The sequence below is a fragment of the Girardinichthys multiradiatus genome, chromosome 1 (assembly GCF_021462225.1).
Source record: "Girardinichthys multiradiatus isolate DD_20200921_A chromosome 1, DD_fGirMul_XY1, whole genome shotgun sequence".
NCBI lineage: Eukaryota > Metazoa > Chordata > Actinopteri > Cyprinodontiformes > Goodeidae > Girardinichthys > Girardinichthys multiradiatus.
The window spans coordinates 14,194,788-14,222,672 of record NC_061794.1 but is presented as its reverse complement, the minus strand read 5'-3'; the positions used below and the strand labels follow the sequence as shown (position 1 = coordinate 14,222,672).

At 38.8% G+C, this 27,885-nt stretch overlaps 1 protein-coding gene across 2 annotated transcripts in view; it reads left to right on the top strand.

Annotated features, from left to right (window-relative positions):
* The window catches only part of LOC124866426 (guanine nucleotide-binding protein G(I)/G(S)/G(T) subunit beta-1), a 44,292-nt gene extending 22,461 nt beyond the window's left edge, over positions 1-21,831 (top strand). The window contains exons 1-11 of one of the 2 annotated variants that reach the window (XM_047362218.1): positions 4,100-4,126; positions 5,302-5,408; positions 5,715-5,753; positions 5,906-6,012; positions 8,083-8,146; positions 8,985-9,147; positions 11,024-11,090; positions 11,693-11,894; positions 14,748-14,964; positions 18,495-18,610; positions 19,582-21,831. In XM_047362218.1, the coding sequence (XP_047218174.1) occupies positions 5,352-5,408; positions 5,715-5,753; positions 5,906-6,012; positions 8,083-8,146; positions 8,985-9,147; positions 11,024-11,090; positions 11,693-11,894; positions 14,748-14,964; positions 18,495-18,601 (1,023 nt within the window). In that variant the 5' untranslated portion in view covers positions 4,100-4,126; positions 5,302-5,351 and the 3' untranslated portion in view covers positions 18,602-18,610; positions 19,582-21,831. Of the gene's footprint in view, positions 1-4,099; positions 4,127-5,301; positions 5,409-5,714; positions 5,754-5,905; positions 6,013-8,082; positions 8,147-8,984; positions 9,148-11,023; positions 11,091-11,692; positions 11,895-14,747; positions 14,965-18,494; positions 18,611-19,581 lie in introns of those variants that run through there. The other variant, XM_047362212.1, reaches the window with a different exon arrangement.
* Positions 21,832-27,885: the final 6,054 nt, after the last annotated feature.

Sequence of the window (27,885 nt, the reverse complement as noted above, 5' to 3'; positions counted from 1 at the left end):
AAAGAAGGTGCAGGGTGTGGCAGCTGGTATCTAAGCAGGAGGCTGTAAATTATTAAGATCATCTTTACAGCACCATTTTGTACAAAGGAGCTGTCTAGAAGCTGGTAAAATTAACAAAATAAAAGGTTAAAGACTTGATGTTACCATGAGATATAACCATGAGGCTTGGATTTACTGTTACTAAACTGAACTATTACTGTAATCCAGTATGATCAGCTCACACATACTGATGCGGAAATATTTTTAATGGTTCATATTAAATCATTTGAATAAAGCTTATACTTACATCCTCAAACTGAGTCTCCAGTAATAACAGGAAGGCCATTTATTCCAGTGTCGTGCAAATAGTGTTGGAAATCTAGACAAGTGTTTGGGGAACTTCCACCACAACTACACGTTGAAGTGGATAAACACAAGTCAGACAATATTAGGCCATAGGTGTCATGCTCCACTAGGCAGTTGACTATTTTTTGCAGATTGGCCAATGAAGACTGTGAGTTTCTCTAAATCTTGACTGCATTAGGCTGCAAGAAAGCCCATGAAACCTGTAACACTGTCTAGCCTCGCTATGATCAGAGTTAAATGCAGGGAAGCTTGCAAGCCTTGCGCCCCTTTACCAAGGGTTTAATTAGCAACTCCCCTCCCAATTGTCCTCTGCTTGTTCACTCTCATTAGTTTAATCTGGCTGTGTCCTCCAGCTTGCCTCTCTTACCTCTATCCTCTTGTGCGCCAGAACATCTCTCTGCCTTCCCCTGTCCTTATGTCATAAGGGTGACAACTCTTGTCTACTCCATAAACTACTGCCAACCCCCATTTGTAGCATCTGATGATTCATATCCCCATGCAGACGGTACACTAGTGCTTTTGTTTAGCTTTTAATGAAGAGAATTAAACAAAGTTATGTTCCAGGCTTCTAATTTTAAAAGTAAAGCCACTGTGGACCAAAGGTTGTCATTGTGGTGAAGGAGGAAATGTTTTAGTCGTAGTTGTGATTTGTATGTACCTATTCAAGACTTAATATGGGCAAGTTGTCCTATTCAGTTGTACATTCCTTTGAATCTGAGTAGGCTATTTAAATAACCATACAGTATTTCTTATGCTTTAAATTTCTCCTTATTTTGTGTTTTTTATAATTTGACCATTGTGTGAATCTACATGCTTCCATTTGCTGGTACACTTGAGTTTCCCCACTGAGGGACAATATTTCTGTTCAGTTTTCCCAGAAATTCCAGAAATCACTGCCATTTGTGTTTTGTAGTGATCAGCCCACACATACTGATCACTACAAATGTTTTTTTTTTTTATTGTGTTCTTTTTAAATACACATTTTAAAAAAATTGAGTAAGTACAAATCAGGGTGGTGTGAAAATGAGCTGTGCATATATTATGACTGCTGTTTGGGAGGAAGAAATAACAATGAACTCTGTCTTTATGGAATCAAATTACACTTCCTCTCTCCTTGTCACTGTTGCACTCAAGATGTGGGAGCTGATAGGAGTGGCTGGAAAATGTGAAGTCTGCTCCCCTCCTCCTCTTTCTCCTCCTCCCCCACCACCTAACTAAAAATAGCTGGCAGAAAGAGAAGGCAGCAAAGTCGAGGCTCTATCCTGTTGCTCTGCCAGTGGTTTCTACACTCCCACCACTAGCAAAATGGGAAAAGGAGATTCCTCTGAATCACACCACTTGCACCAAAACTGATCACCAGTGAGGGCTTCTGTCTTGTTTTATGGCATTGCTTTTCAAGTACACAGTATTTTAACATTTTCAAACTGGCCTGTTGAGAATTTAGTGTTTTGTAGGTAATGTTATCGTGGTGCACAAAGTCTAAGGAGTAAGAGCTGCAAATTCTAATCAGTTATTAATGAACTGACGGATATCTACTTAAGCATGTAATTTTTTTGTTTTTGTTAGTGAAAAAGGTTAAAACACTGGAATGTTCCTGATAAGTTGCATCGATCACCTGACCTAAGCCAACTGAGCATGTGTTTCCCTTGTTGAACCCATTAACACCTGATCCAACACACACCACCAATATGTAAACGGTTTCTCAGCTCCCAGGTTTACCTAAAGGAAAAAAGGTAAGATGGTTGGAAATTCATATGAGATCAAAACTTGTTTTGGTCCGATGCAAACATTGATCATATAAAATCTATTACCTGTTTAAATCTAAAGGCTTTTTGTATAATCTAGTTTTACATTTGTACATTGCGTGGGCATTAAATGTAACTTGGTCAAAACAATTGTTTTGCACTCGAGATGCACCAGTAAGGATTTTGTGGCCATTTTTTGATCTCTGGTATTTGTAGATTTTTGCCTTTATCTGTTAAGACTTGTAACTTATAGCCTTCAGATTTTTTTTTCAGCTGTCATGTTTTGAGCAATCAATTTTTCACACTAGAAGCTTGGGTGACATTACACTGAGTGTGGAGCCACTAAAAACAAGGTTTACTATTTTAAAAACAAAATCATTACAGAGTTGACATTTAAACCAAATTTAGCATATATTAGCTATTAGCGCTGTTGGCATCACCACTTGTGAACTTCCTGGAGAAGGCAATTCCTTACCTTAACTCTGATCTCTAAAGGGCAACCAGCATTTTCAAGGTTGAAACCCCAAAAAGATGAAGCTGAAACTTTGCTGTTCTCCTTCCAGTTTTCCTGTTGTCTGGCGAAGTCAACTTCGTGTCAAATAACCTCTTTGACAATTCAACAAAACGTTCCCAAGGACGATACAAATAGGGTGGAAGTTTACGTTGTCTTCCATCGGCCACAGAGTAGCCAGTGGAAAGGAGTTTGGACCAGCGTGCATCTGTCTTAGTTACAAAAGAAAGAACAACAAAAATAATATATTTGAGAAGCATTCTTAAGAAGTCTTTTATCCTTAGTTTTGTTTAAATAAATATGTAAAGAAAAATGTAACAATATACCATAGGCATGTCATATTCTGTTGCTTCCTGTTTTTTATGGATTCTACATTTTGAAAAATTTTACATATTCTTCCATAATTAAGTGATTAAAGAATAAACTTATAACAGTTCAATAAAATAAAAAACTCATTTAATGGGATTCATTTAGTAGTGTAATCAGTTATGCCGAATTTGTAATGCAGAACATCTGAATATTATGAAAATAAAACAGGTTAAAGATGTGAACTTCAAATTCACACAATATATCTGTATTATATATCATTCTAAATAATGATGTGAAGGAGGTACACCTCCCCCTGAGTTTCCAAACATTTTTTTTTTGCTGCTCCAGCACAGCGTTAACATGGTTTTACAAAGTAGCTATAATTTTCTACCTGCACCCAAACTTCCATAGCTTTTACTTCAGTAAACATACATCTCACTGTGTGGATCAGTTTTTAGTTTGTCACCAGAAGTAAAGCTAAATGGTGGCCAGTCACCAGTCCCACCACCTATAAGTCTGGTTTAGATTTTTGTATCTTGTTTCTAGTTGATTTTTGGGCCCATGATGATTGAGGTTGATCGCCTACAGAGGGGTAGGCGGTAAAGGTAAAACACTCATAGTACTTAAATTGTGGAATAAGGTTCAGGTTGTGAATCTCAAGGGACGTCTGACAGATATGCATGCCCATTTTCTTCATGCTTTACAACAAAAGATAGTAAAACACAGTTGACCCTTATTTTAAGAGTATTCTTACAATCAAAAATGTTGAGTTCTGGTTATTTTGTGAGTAGATTTTTCTTGTTAGGTTTATACTAAAAGGACAGAGTTTTCAGCAGTAATGTTCATTGGAGTATTTCTAAACTTTCTCAACCAGTAGAATAAAGCCTTGTCTATTAAATATAACCATAAGATCGATATGAGTTCTGGTTCTAAACATCACCTAACCCGTTTACAGGCGTTTGAGTCAACAGTACTTTTCCTTTATCCATTTTCCAGAGAGTTATTTGCAGAGAAGATGAGAATATTACACTGTTATTATCATAAGGCGTTTTCATCGTGAAGATTAGGAGGCTAAGGCACCTTGCTTAGAGACCCATTTAGAAACATTGTCCAATCAGGTGACAGATAAAGTCTCAGGCACATGTAGGATAAGGGTTTCATTCAGAACGTCTCATCAGGACCAAGGACATAAATCCAAACCAAGAGACGCAGTGAGGTAAGGTTGTAACGCAGATATTACCGTAGATGGGTTGTTAGACAGGTATGGCGTTATGTCATTTAACCCTAGTTGGTGTTTGTTGTGGTTTTTTTTTTAATGAAATGAAACAATGTGCCTCGTTTTGTTCAGTGGTTAGTAATTTTCAAGTAATTGAAAAAGGGCTGATTATATAGATGGTTCTTTTTTTTTTTCATGTGAGCAACTGGACTGAGTTACAAATGATGTAGCTTAAGGTTCAATTGGGAAGGTTTTTCTGTTTTAATACCTCGCAATACCTATTGTTTCACATGTTTAGCTCGTTTTCCAACTAGGACTGAAGCACCTGAACCAAAATCCAATGGTAACTTTTCTAAGTTTTATTATATATATTTATTTTTAATGGATAGTGAAAGTATCTGTGTTGAAAGGTTCAACCAGAGGATTGGGGTCAGCGGGATAGCCACTGCTTTTAGGATCATCAGCAGGTTTTGTCTTAACCGGATTTGGCTGGAGGAGCTGAATCAACTGTGTCCCAGGATTACAGAAATGACATTGGAGGGCAGTTTGGAGTCTACAGGCCAGAGCATTGACGGCTTTCTCCTGTGGTTGCAGTGGTGCAGGGAAACCCTGGTGGTCTCTTCTCTGCTTTTTTTTTTTTTTTTTTATATATCTGCATACATAAATCCTTTTCACAGAATATCACGGGTATGTTTGGGCCTTGTATCCAAGTGGAATTTTCTTAATTTTTCTGCAGTTTTTTCCCTCTGTCCCCTTTTGCATTCAAGGACTCATAATGGCTCCTCGTGGTTCCAAGTCGTTCGCCACTGTTTGGGAGATGAACGAACAAATTCAGTGTCCTCCTCAAATTTGTTATCTTAAGCCTTAAGTAGCTGCCTTTTGCTTGTTGCTAGGTTACAGTTTCAAGCTGGCAAGGACAAGTCTTGAGCTGTCTCAAAAGTGATTCGCATCCACTTTGTCTGAGCCACACAGAATGGATATAAGAGAAACAGCATTTTGCTGATGTTACCATGTCCATAAATTCATGGCATCAGAAAAATGGCATAATTTTACCCACTACATGCAATTTGGGACCTAAAATTAGATAAACCATGTCATTAAAATGTAACTTTCATGTGTTCATCCAGCTGAAAAAGAAAAGAGTTTAATGTTAGGCTTGTCATTGTCTTCTGTAGATCAGCAAGAGTCTAGGCGGCGGAGCGAAGCACACCATTAGCAGAGGAAAATGAGTGAACTGGATCAGCTACGCCAGGAGGCTGAGCAGCTCAAGAACCAGATCAGAGTAAGTCCCATTTTTACCACCTGTAGGTTGGCTTGTTTAGTTTTACTGTTGTTACAAATCACCACAGAGTGAGTTCAACTGCCTGCTTTTCTGTAGCCAATAATTGCCTTGTAGATTTTTCAGTTGTGCCTGTATATAGTTTGATATTTAAACTGTGACTACCAATGACAATTTCAAGTTAAGCCTATTCAGTTTTGCCTCAACTTACAAGAATAAGAATGTAACTTTGGTGACTCTGTTACTGTCACATGCAAGTCAAACATGTTTATACTTGGTTATAATTAAGGCTGTGTCATTTTGTCTCAGGATGCCAGGAAAGCGTGTGCGGATGCTACCCTGTCTCAGGTAAGAAATATCACTTATGATCTTAATGGAAACAAATGCAGTAATTGCCTTTCATTTTGTTTTGAGCGATGTCTACATAGAGTACATAACTACACTTCATCATGTGCTCATTTGAAGGGATGACCTTTCTGTCTCATTTTGATCCTGCTTAGATTACAGCTAACATTGACCCGGTTGGCCGAATTCAGATGCGTACTAGACGGACACTGAGGGGGCATCTGGCTAAAATCTATGCCATGCACTGGGGAACTGACTCCAGGTAAACTCATTCAGTTCCATGTTTCCTCTCACCGAGTCTGTCTTCCTGGTCTGATTCCAGGAAGTGAATGTAAAATGCTGTCTTCTTGTGACTTTTTTTTCCCTCCTGTATGTGAAATCATGCCACCATAACCTCCTTCAGTCTACATTATTAAAACGGTGTTTCTCAACCTTTTTAGTTATACTAGTCATTTTTTGATAAACTATTAGTGTTGCCTTGACTCTACACTTATTTGCGCACACTGAAAAAAGTAAAACGCTTGTGCTGTGAAAGCTCATTGGACATGTGGTCAGAGCTGTTTTGTGTCTTGGTGTGCCATGTTTGTGTGCACTGGGATGTGGCATGAGGGTAGGGAAAATACTCAAAATGGAGTCAACCTTTGTTCAAGCAAGTGATGGGGTTGATCAGCAAAGCAGATGAACCACCAAGCTCAATTATGTTTAAGACCTTCCCTTAGATTTTTTAACTTTCCAGCAAGCAGCACATTAATCTGTGTAGCTCGAGTCAACAGATACTACATCCAACCAGTCGCCTCATCATATGTGTAGTCATACGGCAAAGAAAAACACTGCTTTCAGCTGTGGTGAAGTGGTTATGAGATAAGGCTACACACTGGAGAAAAAAAGATACTCAAGGATGTTTTCACTGGAATTCAGGACCTGAACTACTTGAATCCAGGATAGATGTTTAATAACGTGAAAAGTCCCAACCCCCAGTGTTTGCTCAGTGTGTCCCACGTCAAATGTTGTGACAATTAGCATTAAAAAATAGTGAGAGATTAAATTCTGTGGTACTATGAACAAATATATTTCTCTATAGTTTTGTATATTATTTATAGAACATCCACATGCCACGTAAAAAATGCCGCTTGAAATCCTCCAAATTTCTTTGGCAGCTTACTATGGATGCAAATTGATGTTGGTAAATAGAGCAAAATAAATCTTTTAAATAAATCTTAAAACCCAGTTTTTCCCATTATTATTATTTTTTATCTCAACACTTTACTACATTATATGGAAACACAGCCTTGTTACCTAAGTGCTTTCATGGAAGCTGTGAACATGAGTTGAGTGATAATAAAAGGAAATCTCAAAAGGAAGTGAGCACATTTAATTCGTCTTTTGCCTGACTTTGCTACTGATCATGTTTACCATTCATTATACACACTGTTGCCTGCCCTAGGCTGTTTTGAACTAGATCAGCCTCAGTTTCTTTACCAGACTTGATCTAAAACCAGAAAGTTGTTTTTAAAATGACAATGTTGTAAATGAATCCCATAAATGCCTGAGCCCTGAAAGTCTCCACCTTGTTCTCTTCCCCCTGAGAGATGAGTGCCTCAAAGCGTTTTATCGTCTCTCAGCTGACTCTGACAGTACATTCTGATCCAAACTAAACGCATTTTATTCCTTACAGTAGCCTAACCTGATGTTGGGTTCAGTTCATGTCTTTAGAAGATTTATTAGCTAAAACACCTCCATGTTGTATTTTCTGCTGAATTGTCCTCAACTGAAGTAATTACTGCCAGTGCTGTAGTTAAGACTGACATAGTCCCTGCAGCCCAGCTTTGTTCAGTGCTTCTCTGGTACCAATGTGCTTTGGGACCGTCACTGTGGTTATTCTTGTTGGGTTCACCCAGATAGCAGATGACATCCACATAGGGGAACTGACAGGGCTCTCTAGATTAAAGGTGTTTTTTTTTGTGGTTTTTTTAAAGTCCTTGTTATAAAGAATATTTACAAGTGGTGTTGAAAGTAAATAAATGGGTTTTGTGTGGATTTCAGGAAAGAAAATGCATATTTCTCTCAAAATTAGCAGTTTTCATTCTCTGGACTTATGTAATTGGTTACCAGACCACAAACTGGGTCAATAAATTGCACCAAAAAAGCCAATTCAGTGCTCAAGTTGTGGCTGAATGGTTAAAGTATTTGATTTACTTTAATTAGTAGTCATTTAAGATATTTTAGAAGCATTATATTTTGCATCTCTCCATTGCTCTGGTCACATTTGTCAGCAAGATCATAGTAAAGGATTTAAAGTTGTTAATCTTGGCTAACTTTTTCTTTCTTAAAGGCTTTTGGTCAGTGCCTCCCAGGATGGCAAACTCATCATTTGGGACAGCTACACCACGAACAAGGTAAAAACCTTTAACTCATTTTGCAGTTCCAACCAGTTTATTTGTAAAGGAACAACTCACCACAAATCATCTCAAGACATTTACAAAGAGCCACCATGTCGGTTATGTGCATCTGATTACAGCTCGTTCCTATGCAGCCCAATAGGTTCAAGACTTTATTTAAGAAGTTAAAACTAATCGAATGTTCTTTGCTTTCAGGACAAAATAGCTTGCAGTTTGATACTTTTTAGGTGTTCTACAAGTTTAATAAAATAAATGAATGTAAAAACATTGAAATTGAGTAAAGTTGAAATCAATCATTCTAATGAGGATAAAAGTTTAAAGAAAATAACCTTTAGGAAAATAGTTTTTCCATGAATAGGCCACTGTAGACCCAACTGTTCCTTATTTAACAATCAGTCCTTACCCAACCAGACCAGATGATGTTTTTATGGGAGACATTGAAAGTGAAGCGTGCTAAAGTTGGATCATATCATCACCTGAGTGATGAATGAAGGTATTTTAATTATGATATAATGTGCACAGCTGACTTGAAACAGGTTTCTAAATTATTGGGTTATTTAAATGGTTCTGAGGTAAAATGTTCTTTACCTGTTCATCTAAGTGTATCTAACAGTAGGAGTTACCTCCATATTTCCAGTGAACGTGTTATTTAAATTGACTGACCTGCTCGGTGCATTGTGTTTGTAGGTGCCAATAACAAGTTTTGTGTAGTGGGCTGTGTGCCCTTGAAAGGTTAATATTGCAGACAGAATTTGTCTTCTCTCCCTCTTTCTCTCTCTCTCTCCCATCTGTCGCTGCATACTATCTAATATTAAATCCTTCTTCCCTGCTCCAGGTCCACGCCATCCCGCTGCGCTCCTCCTGGGTGATGACGTGCGCCTATGCCCCTTCTGGGAACTACGTTGCCTGTGGTGGCCTGGACAACATCTGCTCCATCTACAACCTGAAGACCCGTGAAGGGAACGTTCGCGTCAGCCGTGAGCTGGCTGGACACACAGGTAAACATGACGTTTGTATTACCTTGATGCTGGTTCCTCCATCGGCCTCTTGCCTTTTTGATTTGTCACTCAGCTTTCGCCAGTGAAGTATATTTTTTGCCATGATGCATGATAAGTTGTGATCCTGTCATGTCCTTCTGTACAAAAGCTACAAAGTACCCAAATATTTCAGACTACTCAGAAGGTAGAGGTTCAAAAGCCTTAAAAACATTTAGCAGCCGTAGTGTCGAACAGGAACGTATGGCTGATATTGCTGCACACAAAGATTATTCAACAACCTCTACCTCTATTTATTAAAAAATACAAAGTTTGACACGATCATAAACAGCTTCATGGGCTTTAGGTTTTAATTAGTTTATGTATCATCTACTCTCAGACTTTTATTTTAAGTGTATTAGCTTGCCAGAGTGGCTATAAACAATGTTGGGTTTCGGGTCGCTTGGTCATGTTCCTCCAACTGCTGTGAATTTACATCCGAGAACACCTGTCGGCACATTCCTAAAAGCTTAATGACTCTTCTTGTTTCACAGCAACTCATTGATTGCTGATGCTTAACATTTGACACCAAGGTTGTAATTTTCCTTTCTGTGTTGCAGAGCAGAATATATCAGTCAGTAGATTTGGCTAAATGGACTTTACATTATATACTTCAGTCTCTTCCTTTTCATACAATCATACAAGGCTGTTAAACCTAATGTTTGAGAGCTGTCTTTAAGTCTAAAGTCTTTCATTTGAGTTGGCCATTTTTTAAGTCTGGATAAGTATGGAAAATAAACTATACTGAGCAAATGAAATCATTTGAGCCCCTAGACTCTCTTCTATAAAATAAAAATCAAACCTTTTAAAAATTAATAGATTTTTAAAAAATGTTTTATTTCTCAGCGGTGCCCTTTATTTTTCCACATCAACTTTAGTTTCAGTCCAACTCATTGAGTTACTGAGAGCACTGGGGAGTAAAAACACAAAGCCTGTTATTGGCTAGACCGTCTTACTAGAAGAATTTAAACTAGCCTTGTTCTACAGCAGAGTCTGGTTTAGATTTCAAAGGACGTTTTGACAAATTTCCATAAATATTTGCAAACGAGAACAAATTAAAAGGTATCAAACTATGCTATAAAGAAAGAATCTGTATTGAATATTGGAGGATAAAGTCCAAATTAGGTTAGTCTAAGTATTATAAACTTAGAAATAGACATGATCTAAGTGGATCTAATAGATCAGCAAGTTGGCCCTTTTACCACTTTGCCAAATCAGAAGCCAATTTGTGTTGTTTCATGATGTTTAATATGCAGATAATAACCAAATAGGTTCATGTTTCGTACTCAAATGTTGGAAATGTTCTAAAAATGTTTTGGGAAAAGTTTAGAGAGTTGAGTCTGGAAAAGTAAAGAATCTGTAGGAACCCTGCTGTTTGCTTTCTTCCGTAAAGCCCATGTTGTAAGCTTATTGATCACCAGGATCAAAGGTGTCGCTCAGATCTTTCAGTTGTATCATCACAAACTAATGAAAGTGTTGAGTGCTTAGGCAAGGAGCATTCATCTGATCAGTGTCACATGACGCAGGAAGTGTGTCAGCATTTTAGTTCCAGTTCCTTCACTACTGGGAGGGGTGAATGCACTCTGCTAACTAGTATTGGATGAATTATGGAAGCAAGTCATGAAGCAGGAGATCCCCTACAGTGTTTTATGTTTGTTTGTGGAGAATTAGTCGATTCATCTCCCCCAGATGCAGCTCACATAGCCTTCTCTGTGGATGTGATGACTATTTGGAATCAGGACCCTTCCTCTGTGCAAAGAAAGGAAATCTGCCATCTTTCTGACTTAAAAGTTAAAAGTACCTTAGAAATTAGTTTATCTGTGTGTTTGGTTTTGTTCAGGTTACTTGTCCTGTTGTCGCTTCCTGGATGACAACCAGATTGTCACAAGCTCTGGAGACACCACCTGGTAAGTTGGGGGTATTGCACCAATTACATTTCAGTGCCAAATCATTATAAAAGCAGACCTTTAATAATGTTTTATCATAGCTTGAATATTGTAAATCACCTAATATGCTTTTAGTTTCAGTGTATTTGTTTGTTTGTTTTTTGTGTGTGTTTTTGTGAATTTATTTGTATGGCACCATCTTTCAATAAATGTAATTTCATTGCAGTTTACCATTCAAATGGGTCCAATTCATACCAAATCATACAAAATCCATTTGGGTCCGAATTAAATTAAAATCCACCCAGTTCATAATTAAGTTGTGCGATCAGATTTGGGTTCAACTGAACCAGGTGAAAATTAAAATACAATACAGTCAAATTCAGTCAGTCATTTAATGGTTATTGGTGAAAGTCATCTCGGCAAGATGACAATAATACAATAAACATTAGTTTTGATTTTCATTAGTTTCAGTGATTACCTCTCTCACTTCCCAAATATTAGGTTTGTTTTGGTAAAATAAATAAGTTTGTATGCTTTCAGGTAGCCTGTCGCTGATTTATTTCCGTCTTGAATAGCAGTTCTTAAGAGAATGTGTCTTAAATTTTTAATTGTCTTTTTTTCAGTGCTCTGTGGGACATCGAAACTGGTCAGCAGACAACTACATTTGCTGGTCACACTGGTGACGTGATGAGTCTCTCTCTGGCGCCGGACAGCAGACTGTTTGTGTCTGGAGCCTGTGATGCCTCAGCCAAGCTCTGGGACATCAGAGAAGGAATGTGCCGACAGACCTTCACTGGCCACGAGTCAGACATCAATGCCATCTGTGTACGAAGAGCACGCAAACACACAAATCTTACATACATATTTTGTCTGGGTGTCATCTGACAAGTCTTAACTGTATGTTTAAACGCTTGAGTCTGGACTGAACAGTTACTGATGCCAGGTTGATTGTTGGAGCGTTCAGTGATGTGGCCCAGCACTGCCTCTGTGTCTGGATGGAGATCAAAACAGAACCGATTTTAATGAAGTTGATTAAAATGTGGTTAAACTTTATTACCTAACAACTATATTCTGTCACGCCTAACTCTGACCAAAGTTGTGTACACTAGCAAAAATACAAACATTACAATGACGGTTGGGATATATATCATGCAGCTCTATCTGACCCGAGGTGATTTTAGTGGCTGCTGGTCATTTCTCCCCTTTGATATTTAGTGGTTTTGATTGTTGCGTACCAACTGTGCATTAGTTCGTAGATTTAAAGGAATTTTCTATTCTCATAGTTTTCGATGAGGGATTGTAGTTATATGACACCAAAAAATAATATCTACCAGAAGGTGCCTGGTTTGATCACCTGGCCTAACTGGCTTCAGAACCAACATAAATGTTGGTGTAATACAAACGTTTCAGTAAGTAATGTGCAGTTAAATGATATATCCAATTTAAGCCATTTAAATGGCCCTTTTGACTAGCCATCTATCTGCTTAAATGTACAGAGGTGCCAGAGGGCTGGTGTCTATGTCCAGTGGTCATTGGGCCAGAGCTACACCCTGGAGAGATGACCTGGGTGCCTTAGAACATGGTTCAGAGGCAGTACTAAAAACTATTATTTTTAATGAAGGATTTAGTCCCTCTTTTACAAAAGATGTCTGTAAAAACAATTTGAAAGCAGCTACAGTCAACTAGGACTGCAGCTAACAATTATTTTAATAAGAGTATCTGGCTGTTATTCTGATAATTAATCAAATAACCGGATAAAGAAATTTGCACGTTCTGCAGGTTTTTCATTTAACTACTGAAGCTTTTATGAGTCATAGAAACATACATAAATAAAAGAGAAAATACAAGTATCTAAACTAATGTAAAGAATATAAACAAAAATCAGCATTGTATTGTAGCAAAGGATACACTGTTACCTTTAGGGGTAACATGAAAACCACCTGGAAAACATGCCCCATGACTATCTCCATAACTTGCTGAAATTACACTGCTCAAAAACATAAAGGGAATACTCAAATAACATCCTAGATCCGAATGAATGAAATATTCTCATTGAATATTTTGTTCTGTACAAAGTTGAATGCGCTGACATCAAAATCACACAAAAATCATCAATGGAAATCAAATTTATTAACCAATGGAGGCCTGGATTTGGAGTCACACACAAATTTAAAGTGGAAAAACACACTACAGACTGATCCAACTTTGATGTAATGTCCTTAAAACAAGTCAAAATGAGGCTCAGTATTGTGTGTGGCCTCCACGTGTCTGTATGACCTCCCTACAACACCTGGTCATGCTCCTGATGAGACGGTGGATGGTCTCCTGAGGGATCTCCTCCCACACCTGGACTAAAGCATCCGCCAACTCCTGGACAGTCTGTGGTGCAACGTGACGTTGGTGGATGGAGCGAGACATGATGTCCCAGATGTGCTCAATCGGATTCAGGTCTGGGGAACGGGCGGGCCAGTCCATGTCTTCAATGTCTTCATCTTTCAGGAAGTGCTGACACACTCCAGCCACATGAGGTCTAGCAATGTCCTGCATTAGGAGGAACACAGGACCAACTGCACCAGCATATGGTCTCACAAGGGGTCTGAGGATCTCATCTCGGTACCTAATGGCAGTCAGGCTACCTCTGGCGAGCACATGGAGGACCATGCGGCCCTCCAAAGAAATGTCACCCCCCACCATTACTGACCCACTGCCAAACCAGTCATGCTGAAGGATGTTGCAGGCAGCAGATCGTTCTCCACGGTGTCTCCAGACTCTGTCACGTCTGTCACATGTACTCAGTGTGAACCTGCTTTCATCTGTGAAGAGCACAGGGCACCAGTGGTGAATTTGCCAATCCTGGTGTTCTCTGGTAAATGCCAAGCATCCTGCACGGTGTTGGACTGTGAACACAACCCCCATTTGTGGACGTTGGGCCCTCATACCATCCTCATGGAGTCGGTTTCTAACCGTTTGTGCAGACACATGCACATTTGTGGCCTGCTGGAGATCATTTTGCAGGGCTCTGGCAGTGCTCCTCCTGTTCCTCCTTGCACAAAGATGGAGGTAGCGGTCCTGCTGCTGGGTTGTTGCCCTCCTACGGCCTCCTCCATGTCTCCTGGTGTACTGGCCTGTGTCCTGGTAGCGCCTCCAGACTCTGGACACTACGCTGACAGACACAGCAAACCTTCTTGCCACAGCTTGCATTGATTTGCCATCCTGGATGAGCTGCACTACCTGAGCCACTTGTGTGGGTTGTAGAGTCCGTCTCATGCTACCACGAGTGTGAAAGCATCACCAACATTCAAAAGTGAACAAAACATCAGCCAGAAAGCATCGGTACTGAGAAGTGGTCTGTGGTCCCCACCTGCAGAACCACTCCTTTATTGAGTGTCTTGCTAATCACCAAAGATTTCCCCCTGTTGTCTTTTCCATTTGAACAACATGTGAAATTGATTGTCAATCAGTGTTGCTTCCTAAGTGGACAGTTTGATTTGACAGAAGTTTGATTTACTTGGAGTTATATTGTGTTGTTGGCATAAAGTGTTCCCTTTATTTTTTTGAGCGGTGTATTTTACTACATAGAAAAACTGACTGCTGTAGAGAAACTAATGTAAAATATATCTAGATAATTTTTGTATTCTACACAAAGATATGAATACTTGGTTTCCTCTCCTCCTGCAGTTCTTCCCCAATGGCAATGCCTTTGCCACAGGCTCAGACGACGCTACCTGCCGGCTTTTTGACCTGCGTGCTGACCAGGAGCTGATGGTTTACTCACATGACAACATCATCTGCGGCATCACCTCCGTAGCATTCTCTAAGAGTGGCCGCTTACTGCTGGCTGGTTACGATGATTTCAACTGCAACGTGTGGGACACTTTGAAGGGTGACCGTGCAGGTAAGCTGTGGTGCAAAAAATACTATGGTGAACTTAAATGATGCATGGAGGCAGAACCTGTCTAAAACTGTTTCTGCAAGGTTTTAAAAAGACTTGGTCTTAATTTTAGACCTAAAATGTCATAAAGGCTCCCAGATATGCTAAATTAGGTCTTAAAATAGTGTCTTCAAACACTTCAACCAACATTGGGTTGAGTTGGTGATAATCAGATAAAGGTTAGAGACGGTTATGTGTTCATGTATAAATTGGGTTCATCGTTTAATTCCATTATTCTTTTGTTAGATGCAGATTTCTTTCACAGAACCTGCAGCAGTTTTCTTTCCATATATGGCCCAGTATATTTTTTAATGTTAGAACATTAAATTTATTTATAGAGGACTTTATAACAACCACAGCTGCAACAAAGTGATGCACATGTCATAGCTGTCATTAGGTAAACAGTAGTCTGTAATGTGCAGACGTTGGGTACGTTAAAGTAAATTATTAGGTATTAAATGAAGTCATACATTTTTAAAAGGCACCTGAAGTTTAAAATGAAGCTTATTGAAACGTGTTAAAACCCTGTACAAACATAAGTAAAACATCCAAGACATTTAGATCGGTTTCCTGAGTAAAATTGAAAAAACAAATATTTTAACAATAATTAAAAAAATTAACAATAACTTGAGAGATTCAGAAATATATAACAGTTTGTCTTGAGCTTTCCTCCTTAAAAAATCTGCACCAGTCTTACTGTAAAACCAACTCTAGCTTGAAGAGTAAGAATGTTTATGATCAGACCTAATAGTGTTTTAGATGACATTAACATCCTCTCCCTTATGAACGACCTCAGTCAGGATCTACAGTTTTCTATTGGATAAGATTTTCTGAAGAAAGACATTTAATCGCCTCTAGGGAAGTTATGGTTGTATCAGATTGGTGAGTTTGGGAGCAGTTTGCTGTACATTTGCTTTATTTAGTGTATGGTGAGGTTTGCACTAACTTGAAAACATTCTTGATTAATAATAATCCTTTATGATTCCTCAGAACAATATATGCGTATATATTGGTTGGATAAATACTTTTAACTTGGAAAGATATTCTAAAGCCCTGTAGTTTCTCACTGGATAACATCATAGTGTTCCTTTAACTCGATGGGCTATTGGATATTTGAAGAAAGCATCTTTGGACTGATTGAATCTATTATTTGTGCATCATTCTCCAAAAGTCTGATTTGGAAGTTAAAACAGGGTTCCTTTTTTTAAAACATGGAAAAGGTTTGATTTTTTTTTTTTTTTACCTTTTTTCCTTTTAAAAAGACAAATCTGGTGATACTTAATAGATGTAATAATTTCCCTATTGATTTGGTAAATTGACATGTTTTGATTTACCACATCACAACTTTAATTTAAAAATTTAGCCTTTAATATTTTCAGGGTTAGACTTGATAACTAAATTCATTCATTGAAAAATAAAAAATGTCACTAATTGTTTGGTCTCTAGACAGCATTAAAATCAGGTTGAACTAAACCTCCTTTTGTTAAACTGTTTGTTAAAATGCCAATGAAAAACAACAATTTGTTAGAAATCTTTGCAAACAAAATTACTACATTTAATAAAGACCATGCTGTAAAGAATCCGGTTTTTTAGTACAGAATAGTCCATTCCTTACTTTAACAACTTTTAAGTCTTACAGATTTAAAATGAAGCAGAGCTCTAGGTTAGTCCAGACGCCACGCTTTACCACGCTCCGAAGGCCGAAAGCTCATTTTAGCTTTGCACCGTTTGATATTTGTGGAGTTAGACACAAATACTACTCTATTGAGCGAGGTTAGAGGTTAACATTTTAGAAAGAAATGCAATTAAAACCGTTAGAGAAACACATAAAAGTTAGAGTCTGGAAAAGTGTGTGCAGGAATCCTGTTGAAATCAGGCAACAGTGAACTGTGTGGATCAGCCTTTCTGACCTATCTAAAATATGTCCACAGTTTAGATTACACTGAGTACTGTAATTTCCAAATAGTTTAAGTCATCCCACTCTGTAAATCCTATTTTACAAAATACCAATGGTTTGTCATAATGTTGAATACCTTAGCTTTACACTGTTATATCTGGAAAGTCTTACAGCTCATTGTTCAGCATGTCCAAACAAAGCTGTGAAGTGCTATTCAGGGAGAAAAATGGATACACCGGCCTTTTAAAGGCACAGACTATCCCATTATTAAAACACAGCTAGTCGCATGGCTTCATCGCTGCCATTTAAGACAACTAGGTGGAAATATGAAGTTTCAGAATTTAAAGTCATTTTAAAGACTCTGGTTTTGTAGCTGTTTAGCTTTTCTCCTTTTGAAATACAACAGATACTCCTAACATAATCACTGGTTGCTGTGTGACAACTCTACACTTGGAGGGAAAAACTCACATCCTCTGTGTGTGTTTATCAGAAGAAACGGTTTTCATCTATAAATACTGAAGTACTGTTTTAGCTCCTTGTAATGTCAGACTAGAGGCTTTTGGCACCAATCAAAAATGGATCATGGGACATTAGTGGGTACTTTAGCAAAAGCTGGACTTGTCATAGTGGAGATTTGTTCCTTATCTCATAAACATATCGTAAGCCTTCCCCAACTGAAGCATCCAGGATGCAGGTAAAATATTTAGCCCACATCTACACTTTATCAGAAGGGGCTGAAATTGTTGTCTGGTTTATTTGTTTGTTTTACCAGGCCTTATTGTTCACCTTTGTTTTCTAGACTAAGGGTGTATTCAGAGTTCGTTTTCCTCCTTGGTCCGGACCTTTTGTGCAGGTGTGAATACACTCAAGCGAACCCTGGTCCGGACCAAACATCCGGACCGAGACCCACTTTTTGAGGTGGTCTCGGTCCGCCTCCAAACGGACTCTGGTGCGGTCTGCACTTGTGCTTGCACAAAAAATGATACAGATGCTTTTAGTAGCACTTTTTGGTCCAACTTGCACATAGTTAAAACAATGTGATTTGACCTATCTGGTCATATACGATCCAGAGATCTACTTCTACAACCTAGTAACTTCTCTTCTTACTTCCTCGTTTATGCCAGTGATTTGTCACTAGTGTGTCTCAGAACCAGAAGGTAGGGCCAAGCAGTGCAACTGGTTTACTAGGTGGAGTTGAACAAGCTGCTAAAGGGCAGCAGAAACAAAGGTTGGCAGCATGATTAGGATGTATCTGCACAACTGTCATAAAGGAGCATAAAAGATTACCTCAATCTCTGCAAAGAGTTTCCATTCAGAAAGTTATAGTGTTAGAATTAGTTGGTAGTTGTAATTGTAGTATAGTGGATGTTTTGGAGTGCTTAAATGGTTTGTAGAACATGGGGAAAAACTTTTTTTTATTTTATACTTAAAAACTAATTCTCAACATGTTTTTTTCTTAGCAATTTCATGCTCAGTTCCAGGACTCTGAACCCTGAGCTGCTGCTTTTAGATTTCAAACCTTTCTACATGTTTTACAGTGTTAGAATTGAAGTTTCCGACAGCTGTTTCATTAACATCTTCTGTTCTGTGTCTGCAGGTGTCCTGGCCGGTCACGATAACCGGGTGAGCTGCTTGGGTGTGACCGATGACGGCATGGCAGTGGCAACAGGGTCCTGGGACAGCTTCCTCAAGATCTGGAACTAGGGTCCGAAGGTGAGCTCCTTCATAGTGCCAATTAGAGGTTTACATGCCCACATCTGCATTCATTTTATATTAATGATGGGCTTTATAAAACATTTGAACTGTTTTTATTATGGAATGATAACACAACAAACAACCTTTTATTGGATTTAAAAACAATATCTGGATGCACAGCTTAGCATTTATTACAAGTTATGTCTAATTTTACATGGATCTAGATTATACATACAGGCTGAAATAAGCACATAGTCCCACCCTAACATTTGGTTAAATGGATCTTCGTAAGAAGCAAAGAAATCACATACTTACTGTAGCCATGTGGCCTAGTTCTTGTATAATATCTGGTCCACGCTGTTGGCATATGCCCAAAGACAGAGATATTCTCCAGAGTCCATTTTGGACAGAGACGCTGATGTTCCAGCTTTTTCTAGATGAAAAGGATTAAGCCTCAATGGTTCCTGAGTTGGTTCTAAAAATCCTGACCGATTTTCTTTGTTCTATGGTGACCGTTCTGGTCAGATGTTTGAGATTTCAACACAGTTGGGTGTTCCAGCTGGACAGTGATCCCATTTCTTGGGAGCTTCCTAAGATACGTTTATCAAGATATTAGTGGATGTGTTTGTATATTAAAGTCCTTACTTTTTACAATTCATTGAACTTGTCTAATTTTTTTTTTCATCCCTGGAAATAATGTTTGCAAAAGCATTATAAAAGCTGAGGTTAATCTAAGATTGAAGTGTATGTAAACTTCTGATTGGCACTGTATTTGCTGCCATCTGGATGCAACATGTTAAAAATGAACCCAAACCTCTTCTTCAAAACTTGTAATGTTTCACTTCCATTTGTTAAAATGGAAACATTATACAGGCTTTATAATGAAGGTTCTGTGCAATAATAAAATCTGATCTAATAGCTGATTTTATATTTCAGTCTCTGTGGAATAATGTCGGTAACCCATCCTTCCTTGTTTGCTTTTTTCCCAGATGGTATCCGGACTCCAAAGTTGAGTGCAAGACCATTCCAACATCACAATGTTCATTTTTATTGCATATCCAATCTTTTTTGAAAAAAGCACCATGATACTGACTCCAAACACCCCCTCCCTCCCCCCAAAAAACTATTAAGGGCAAAAATTCTCTCCTTCTCATTTAAAAGAGCACAATTGTCTGTCACTCATTCAGCTTCAGAAAAGGATGGTAAAAATAACACAAAAAGAGCTTGAGGAAGTTAGTGATTTCAAAGTTGCTGGGGAAAAAGTCTCCAACAAAGGTCTTGGATTGTAGTAAATGAAAAATCCAAAAACCCCTCCACCACTGCTGCACCACACAGCAAATGTGTCCTGCATCCTCATTACGCACAGGTCTGAGTGAAGGTTATTACGTAACTCTTCATAGCTTTTTGACCATGTTTATTTTGTTTCTCTGTTCATTATTATACTTTGTTGAAGAGAGGTAGATCAGTGAACTGTCGGTTAATGTTTAAAACGAGGATCAAAGCTTTGTTTTATTTCCTAGTCTTTACACGTTTTAGAGAATGTTTTTAAGCAGAGAAGCAAACGAACCTCCAGACCGCGTCGTCATAAGTCCGGCTTTATCCCCCTGGAGAACAAAGTGAGCGGATTCAGCTTCAACAGGACGTCCTCAAGCCACATCTCACCCTTCTGTATATTTAGCTCCATGATAATTTAATTTTTATTTTTTTTTTTTTTTTTTTTTTTTTTTCCAGTGTAGTCCACAGATCTTTGTTTGCACAAAAATTAAACGTTGCATATATAGGATAATGTCTAAAGAAAAACAGTTAACTAACCAAGCACATGCTGTTTATGATAATGAATGCTTGTTTTTAAAATGTAAAAAGGAAAAACAAAAAAAAAACATTTTAACCATTCTTACACCTTTCTGTCTGGCAACAATGTAGAATAATTAAATGAAGATTAACCCATCAAATCATAATCCACCCTGCCCCCCATTTTTGTTCCTTTGTTTTCCCCCCACTTTTAGTTTAGTTCTCCCTGGTTTCTGTTGCCCATGGTCGGGACCGGTGATGTGATTTGGTTGAGTAGGGACTACCTCCACTTTAGCCTGGTTGCGATCTGGACGTTTCTTTCTAACAGAGGTGCCCATTCAGTGCTTGGAAATGCAGTTACTACTCTGTGAATGACATGTTGTATAAATCAATGTTTGAAAATAATGATATTGAAACTTTTTAAGTTAAAAACAAGAAAAAAAAGATTTTGGTTGTATGCCATGGGTGGGTTATCTCTTAGAATCGCATGCTGTAGAATTGCTTAAAAGGTGCATATGGAATTAAGTCCTTTTGATGTTTTTCTTTAAGAAAATAACCTGTTGAATATATCAATACAATGGTATTTATATTTTTCTTTCTATTTGTTTTTTTTTTTTTTAGGTTTTTTTGCTACTCTGTGCATACATAATTCAACTGAAATGTCAAAGCTATGCACGTGAGAAGCAAACCCTGCAACATAAACGGTTACTTGGTCCATTCTTGGGAGGGATTCCACAAATTTTAGAAGTAACATTAATGCTTAAATTGTACACATGCATACATGCATTCATTCGCCTAAACACATACAGTCCAAATGGAACAAATACATTTCCATTCCTTCTGTAGCAAACAAAATTCCATTTACAGAAACATTTTATAACAGGTTTTCTTTCTTTTTTTTTTTTTTTTTGGATCTTTAATAGAAAATGAGAAAAATCTTGCAGCATTTGAATGGCAGAACTTTCTGTTCCCTTTTCCTTGTAAACAATACGCTTTTTCTTTAGCAGTAGTAACTTTGTTTTCCAATCTGTTTTTTCTCTCTGCGACATTCTGTACAAAAAAATGTGCTGTAATTGTGCATTAGGCCAGGAGTTGGCAAAAAATAAGACAAATAAAAAATATAAAAAATAATTAAAATCCTTTTTTCCTTTTCTCTTTCTCCATCAAATAACTGTAGAGCTCTGCACCCCCTTCCCACTGTCCCCCCTTCACCTTTTGTATTTAATTTTAAAGTCAGTCAGTGTACAACCGAAAGCTGGATGCAAGATAGAAACTATATTAAAATGTACTGTTATTTAAGATGTAATAAAAAGCAGTTTGAGATGACCTACTGTGTTGAGTGTGATTCACTTAGAGCGGTTCCCACTGAAGCTAGAATGTTGCAGACTGTTTGGTTTCCTTGTAATTATGTTTAAGTCAAATAAAAAAATGTCTTATCCACTGTTGAATTTGCCTGGCTCATCTGTACGGTTCTTTTCTAAACTCCGTCTGAAAGTCAGCCCATGTCAGTAATCCATTACCTCATCTCTCTATCATCTCAGGTTCTGGTTTCCAGGTGTATGGTGTTCCAAAGGCAATCTTTTATCAGTAATTTACTGAAAGGAAGCTGCCAGGCCAGAGATGCTCCCACAAGTCTGTTTTTAATGTTTCTAAAAAAAAAAAAGTGTAGTGACAAGTGACTTTTGGGAAACACTTTCTGAATTGTACTGCCCTCTACTGGACGAAAAGTAAGAAGGTCTTTTTTTCAAGCTTTTTGCTTGATTGGCCTGCACAGAGTCCTGACCTCAACCTTCTTGAACACCTTTTGGATGAATTAGAGCAGAGGCTGCAATTCTAAAGTTCCTATTGCTGGAACGAGGGGTCCATCAACAAACTGGACCTTTATAGATTACATATGAAAGTAGACAAATACTTGTAGTTATAAAGTGTCTATTTATTTACTGGTTTTGGTTGAGGTCGTCATCTTGTTGAAACATCCATTTCCAGAGTGTTTTCAGTGTAAGGCAATATGAACTCTTCCATGTATTTAGATTTCTTTCAAACTGGTTAGCGATTCCTGGTGTATGACAGATAGACTGGACATCTTAGTGGAAGAAATATCCCCATAGCATGTCACCCTAACCACCTTCCTTCACACTGCATTTTGGCTTGTATTCAGTGTTTGGGGGTCCTCTGACAAACTCTGCAGCCCCTGGACTAGAAAACATTCCTGTTTTCATTCATCCATAAAATGTTTCTTCATTTCCTTTTAGGCCAGTTCTTGGGCAAATTGTAACCTTTTTAGCACATTGTATTTTTTAACAATATACTCACACACAAAACAAATTGTGATTGATATGGACTGCTGTTATTTTGAACAGATGTATTTCTAGATGACTAAACAGGTAGTGTACCCTGCTTGTCTTGCAAAGGTCCTTGATTGCATTTGTTGTGAACTTGTGGTATAAACTAAACTGAAACTCATGCAAATATGTATGTATAATACAAAATAAATTTTATTGGCATTTATTCATTTTGGATTCATTTTGGACATTACCTTTTCATATAAGCAGGATCTTGATTACACACCAACAACATTAACAGTGAGTGTCCAGCTTAAACACTTGACCTACTCTAAATACTTGTGGGGCAACATCAAACATGCTGAGGCATAATCAAGAAATGCAGGAAAACAAGCTTCATGGGCTGGAATACCTGTTCACAGGTGTCATAAGCTGGTCCACTCTGTGCAACACAGATGTGCAGAAGTTCTCAGAAACGGTGGTTATACAACTAAATAGTAGTGATTTACAGAGAAGCTTTATCTCCAAGCACTTTTTTGGTTTGCATAGTAAAGGTTTGAATTTGTAAAAAAAAAAAATCAGAAGCTGCTTTCTTTGATCAGCTCAATATTCCCCTTTGCTTTCTGTAGAACCAAATGTAAACACTTTCTTCATGTTTTGGTTTGGAATGCAATGTGCAGTGTTCTCCGTGTCCGTCTCCGTTGTCTAAATTGGAAATGAAAGCTATTAAGAATTTTAAGCATTACTTACTTTTTTAACACATTGCTATTTGTTTAGTACAGCTGATCGAAATAATCGACTTCATGCCAATCCAGTCCAATCATTTGGTCAGATACAGTCCAGTTGGATCTATAATTAGATCTATAATTCAAAACAATCAAATTTAGTTGATCATATTATGGATTTGGTAAAAAAAAAAAAAAAGCTAGCTCAGCCAAACCCCCATCCTTCCCTGTTAGATGGTTTTTACTATTATTAAAAATGATTCCTTAAATTTCTGTCAATATACAAATCAAAACTAATCAGTTGCACAAAATACAGCATGGATGTTGGTTTTTTTTTATGTTATAGCTTTGTAAATGAAGAAACGTCCAGGGCGCATCTCACCCAATGACTGCTGAAGTTCAGCACCAGCCCCCCTGCATGGATATGTGGCTACAGAAAATGGATGGGTGGATCTTATGAGTACATGGCACAAAGCGACTTTGCATTTTGGATAATTTTATGGTGAAGCGATCCAAAGAGTATTCACAGCTCTGCTTTGGTTCCACATTATGTTAGTCTTATCGCAAAATGGATTCAATTCATTTTCCCCTCAACATTCTACACACAGCACCCCATAATGAGAATGTTTGAATTTGTTTGTAATTTATTAAAGTAAGTTACATAATAATAACATATAAATAATATTAAAAGCTTCACTTAATACTCTGTTGGGAAACGTCTGGTAGCAGCGACAGCCTCCAGGTTGCCTCTACAAGCTTAGCACAGATATTTCTTTTTAAATATTTTTTCCCATTCTTCTCTGTAGATCCTCTCAAGCCAAGTCAGGTTGGATGGAGCAGCATCAGTAGACAACCATTTTTAGGTCTTTCCAGATGGATTTCAGTGCAGGCTCTAGCTGAGTCACTCAGTAACATTAACATACTGTTCTTGGTCTTCCAGTCATTGTTGTGGTAAAATATCAATCATCCCTTTAGTCTGAGCGCCAGAACACTCCAAAGCAGGTTTACCTAAACAATCTCTTTGTGTTTGGCTGCTGTTATCTCACTCTCTATGCAGACTAGCTGCCCAGTTACTGTGGCTGAAAAACATCCCCGTAGCCGAGGCTGCCACCACCATGCTTCACAGTGGGGATGTTGTCTGCCGGGTGATGAGCAGTGCTGGTTTTTTCCAGACATGATGCTTGCTGTTCTGGCCTGAATCTCTGTTCTAGTTTCATTAGACCAGAGGGTTTTGTCTTTTCTGGGCTGACATCTCAAAGAGATTAAGGCTAAATACAAGCAGGCTACTATGTCCATGTGGCCATTCCAAAATAAGGACCTGATTAATGGAGCGCATTAGCAATGATTCACCTACTGGGTGGTTCTTCTGTCTCTACAGGAACACTTGAGTTCCTCCTTGGTGACCATTGGGGTCGTGGTCAACTCCCTGACCACAGTCATTCTTCCCATATATTGTCTATACCCGCTTATCCTTGCATGGTCATGAGGGCCTGGTACATATCTCCAGCGGTCATTAAGCAAGAGGCATGTTAAACCCTGAACAGGTCACTAGTAGCTTACTCAGGAAAGGTTCCAGTGGTTTTAAACTTCTTCCATTACCAAATATTAGAGGCCACAGTGCCCTTCTGGATGTTCAATCCTGCTGAAGCTCTTTGTGTCCTTCCCCAGATTTGTGTTTTGACACAATGTGGTCTCTAGAGATCGACAGTTCCTTTTGGCTGCATTGCTTGGTATCTACTCTGATATGCATCTTCAGCTGGGAGACCTTAAATAGACAAGTGTGTGCCATTCCAAATTCTGTTTAGTTAAGTGAATGTACCACAGGTGGAACACAATCAGCTTGTGGAAACATCTGAAGGATCATCAATGGAAAAGGGATATAGCTAAGCTTAATTTCAAATGTCACGACAAAGACTTCAAATAGTTATAAATATTTTTGTTTGTTTTATTAAATTTTCAAAAAGGTTTAACTTTTTCTATTCAGTTCTTATGGGATATTTTGTTTGGAATTTTAATGGTAAATATGAATGTCATTCAATTCAATTTAATTCAAAAATACTTTATTAATCCCAAAGGGAAATTAAATGTTGTTGTAGCTCATTATGAAGGTTTCTTCAAAGAAACCGTTGTAGATGCTGATGGCTGTGGGCAGGAAGGATCTCCTGTAGCGCTCCGTCTTACAGCAGATCTGAAGAAGCCTCTGACTGAAGACACTCTGTTGTTGTAGGACAGTCTCATGAAGAGGATGCTCAGGGTTCTCCATAATGTTCTTCATTTTATGAAGAATCCTTCTTTCCACGATGATCTCCAGAGGTTCCAGAGGAGTCCCCAGAACAGAGCCAGCCTTTTTTGTCAGCTTGTTGAGCTTTTTTAAGTCCCTGGCTCTGATGCTGCTTCCCCAGGAGATGATGGTAGAAGATAAACACTCTCCACAACAGACTTATAGAAGATATGCAGCATCTTGCTGCAAACACCGAAGGACCTAAGCTTCCTCAAGAAGTACAGTCTGCTCTGTCCCTTCTTGTAGATGGCTTCACAGTTGCATCTCCACTCTAGTCTGTTGTCCAGGTGAACACCGAGGTATTTATACTCCTCCACCACCTCCACTTCTTCTCCCATGATGGAAATAGTTTTTGACTTATTCCTGTTTCTCTTGAAATCTACAATCATCTCCTTTGTTTTAGTCACGTTCAAAATGAGATGATTGTTTCCACACCAGGCCACAAAGTGGTCCACCACCTTCCTGTACTCAGCTTCTTGTCCATCTCTGATCCACCCCACGACTGCAGAATCATCTGAGTATTTCTGCAGATGACAGGAGTCTGTCTTGTACTGGAAGTCTGAGGTGTACAGAGTGAAAAGGAATGGTGAGAGTACAGTCCCCTGTGGTGCTCCTGTGCTGCTGACTACGTGGTTAGACTCACAACCCTTCAGTCTCACAAACTGTGGTCTGTTTGTCAGGTAGTCTTTGATCCAGGAGATTGTTCAGGCCTCCACCTGAGTCTTCTGGAGTTTCTGACAAAGCAAATCAGGTTGGATTGTATTAAATGTACTGGAGAAATCAAAGAACATGATCCTCACAGTGCTGCTGGCTTTGTCCAGATGACAGTGGGTCTGTTGAAGCAGGTGTATGATGGTATCTTCAACTCCAACTCCACAGCAATAAGCAAACTGAAGGAGGTCCTGATGGTTTACTCTTTGCTTACTCAGGTGAGCCAACAGGAGTCTCTCTAGGACCTTCATGATGTGAGATGTCAGGGCAACAGGTCTATAGTCATTGAGGACTGATGGGTGAGTTTTCTTTGGTACCGGAACAAGACAGGAGGTCTTCCACAACACTGGAACCTTCTTCTGGGCCAGGCTAAGGTTGAAGAGGTGCTGCAGAATCCCACAGAGCTGCTCTGCACAGGCCTTCAGGACTCTAGGGTTGACATGATCTGGACCTGCAGCCTTATTCCTATTCAGTCTCTCCAGTTGTCTCTTCACCTGACTTCTTGAGACACACAGGATGAAGCAAAGGAAGCATCAGCATCTTCTGATATGGTTGAAGGCAAACATGTAGAAGCAGAAGGGTCAAGGGCTGAGGTGGAAGATAAAAAATGTGAGGTGTTACTGGACAGCTGTGGGTCCTGTGGATCAAAGGAGGGTGGAATGTCTGTTTGGCTGTGAGCAGGAGAGGAGGATGCGAAGCTGGTTTCTGAACTGAACCTATTGAAGAATGTGTTCAGTTCATTGGCTCTGTCCAGACCTCCATCGGTCTGATCTTCTTTCTGCTTGAAGCCTGTGATCTTCTTCATTCCTGTCCACACATCTCTGATATTGTTTTGCTGGAGCTAGCTCTCCAGCTTCTTCTTGTACACCTCCTTGCTGTCTCTTGTCTTGACTTTAAGTTGCTTCTGTAAACTCCTCAATATTCTCTGTCTTCCTCTCTGAAGGCTCTTTTTTTCTTGTTAAGCAGGTTCTTCAGGTCACTGGTGATCCAAGGTTTGTTATTGGGGAAGCATCTCACGGTTCTGGTGGGGATGATGTTATCCACACAGAAGTTTATATAGTCGGTTACACACTCAGTCATGGCATTGATGTCCTCTCCATGTGGCTGGCACAGTGCGTCCCAGTCTGTAGCCTCGAAGCAACCTTGCAGAGCTTCTTCAGCTTCCTGTGACCATTTTCTCACAGTCCTCTTTATTACAGGTTGTCTCTGAACAAGGGGCTTATATGTCGAACAGAGAAAAACAAGATTGTGATCTGATTTGCCTAGAGGAGGTCTTGCTGTAGAGATGTATGAGTACTTGACATTTGCATAAAACAAAACCAATTTTTTGTTTTCTCTGGTAGAGCAGCTGACAAACTGTTGAAACGTTGGAAGTGTAGCAGAGAGTGAAGCATGGTTAAAATCACCAGAAATTGCGACAAAAGCATTGGGGTTTTGTGTCTGTAGCTTAGCAACAACTGAGCTGATGGCATCACATGCAGTGTCAGCAACAGCGGAAGGTGG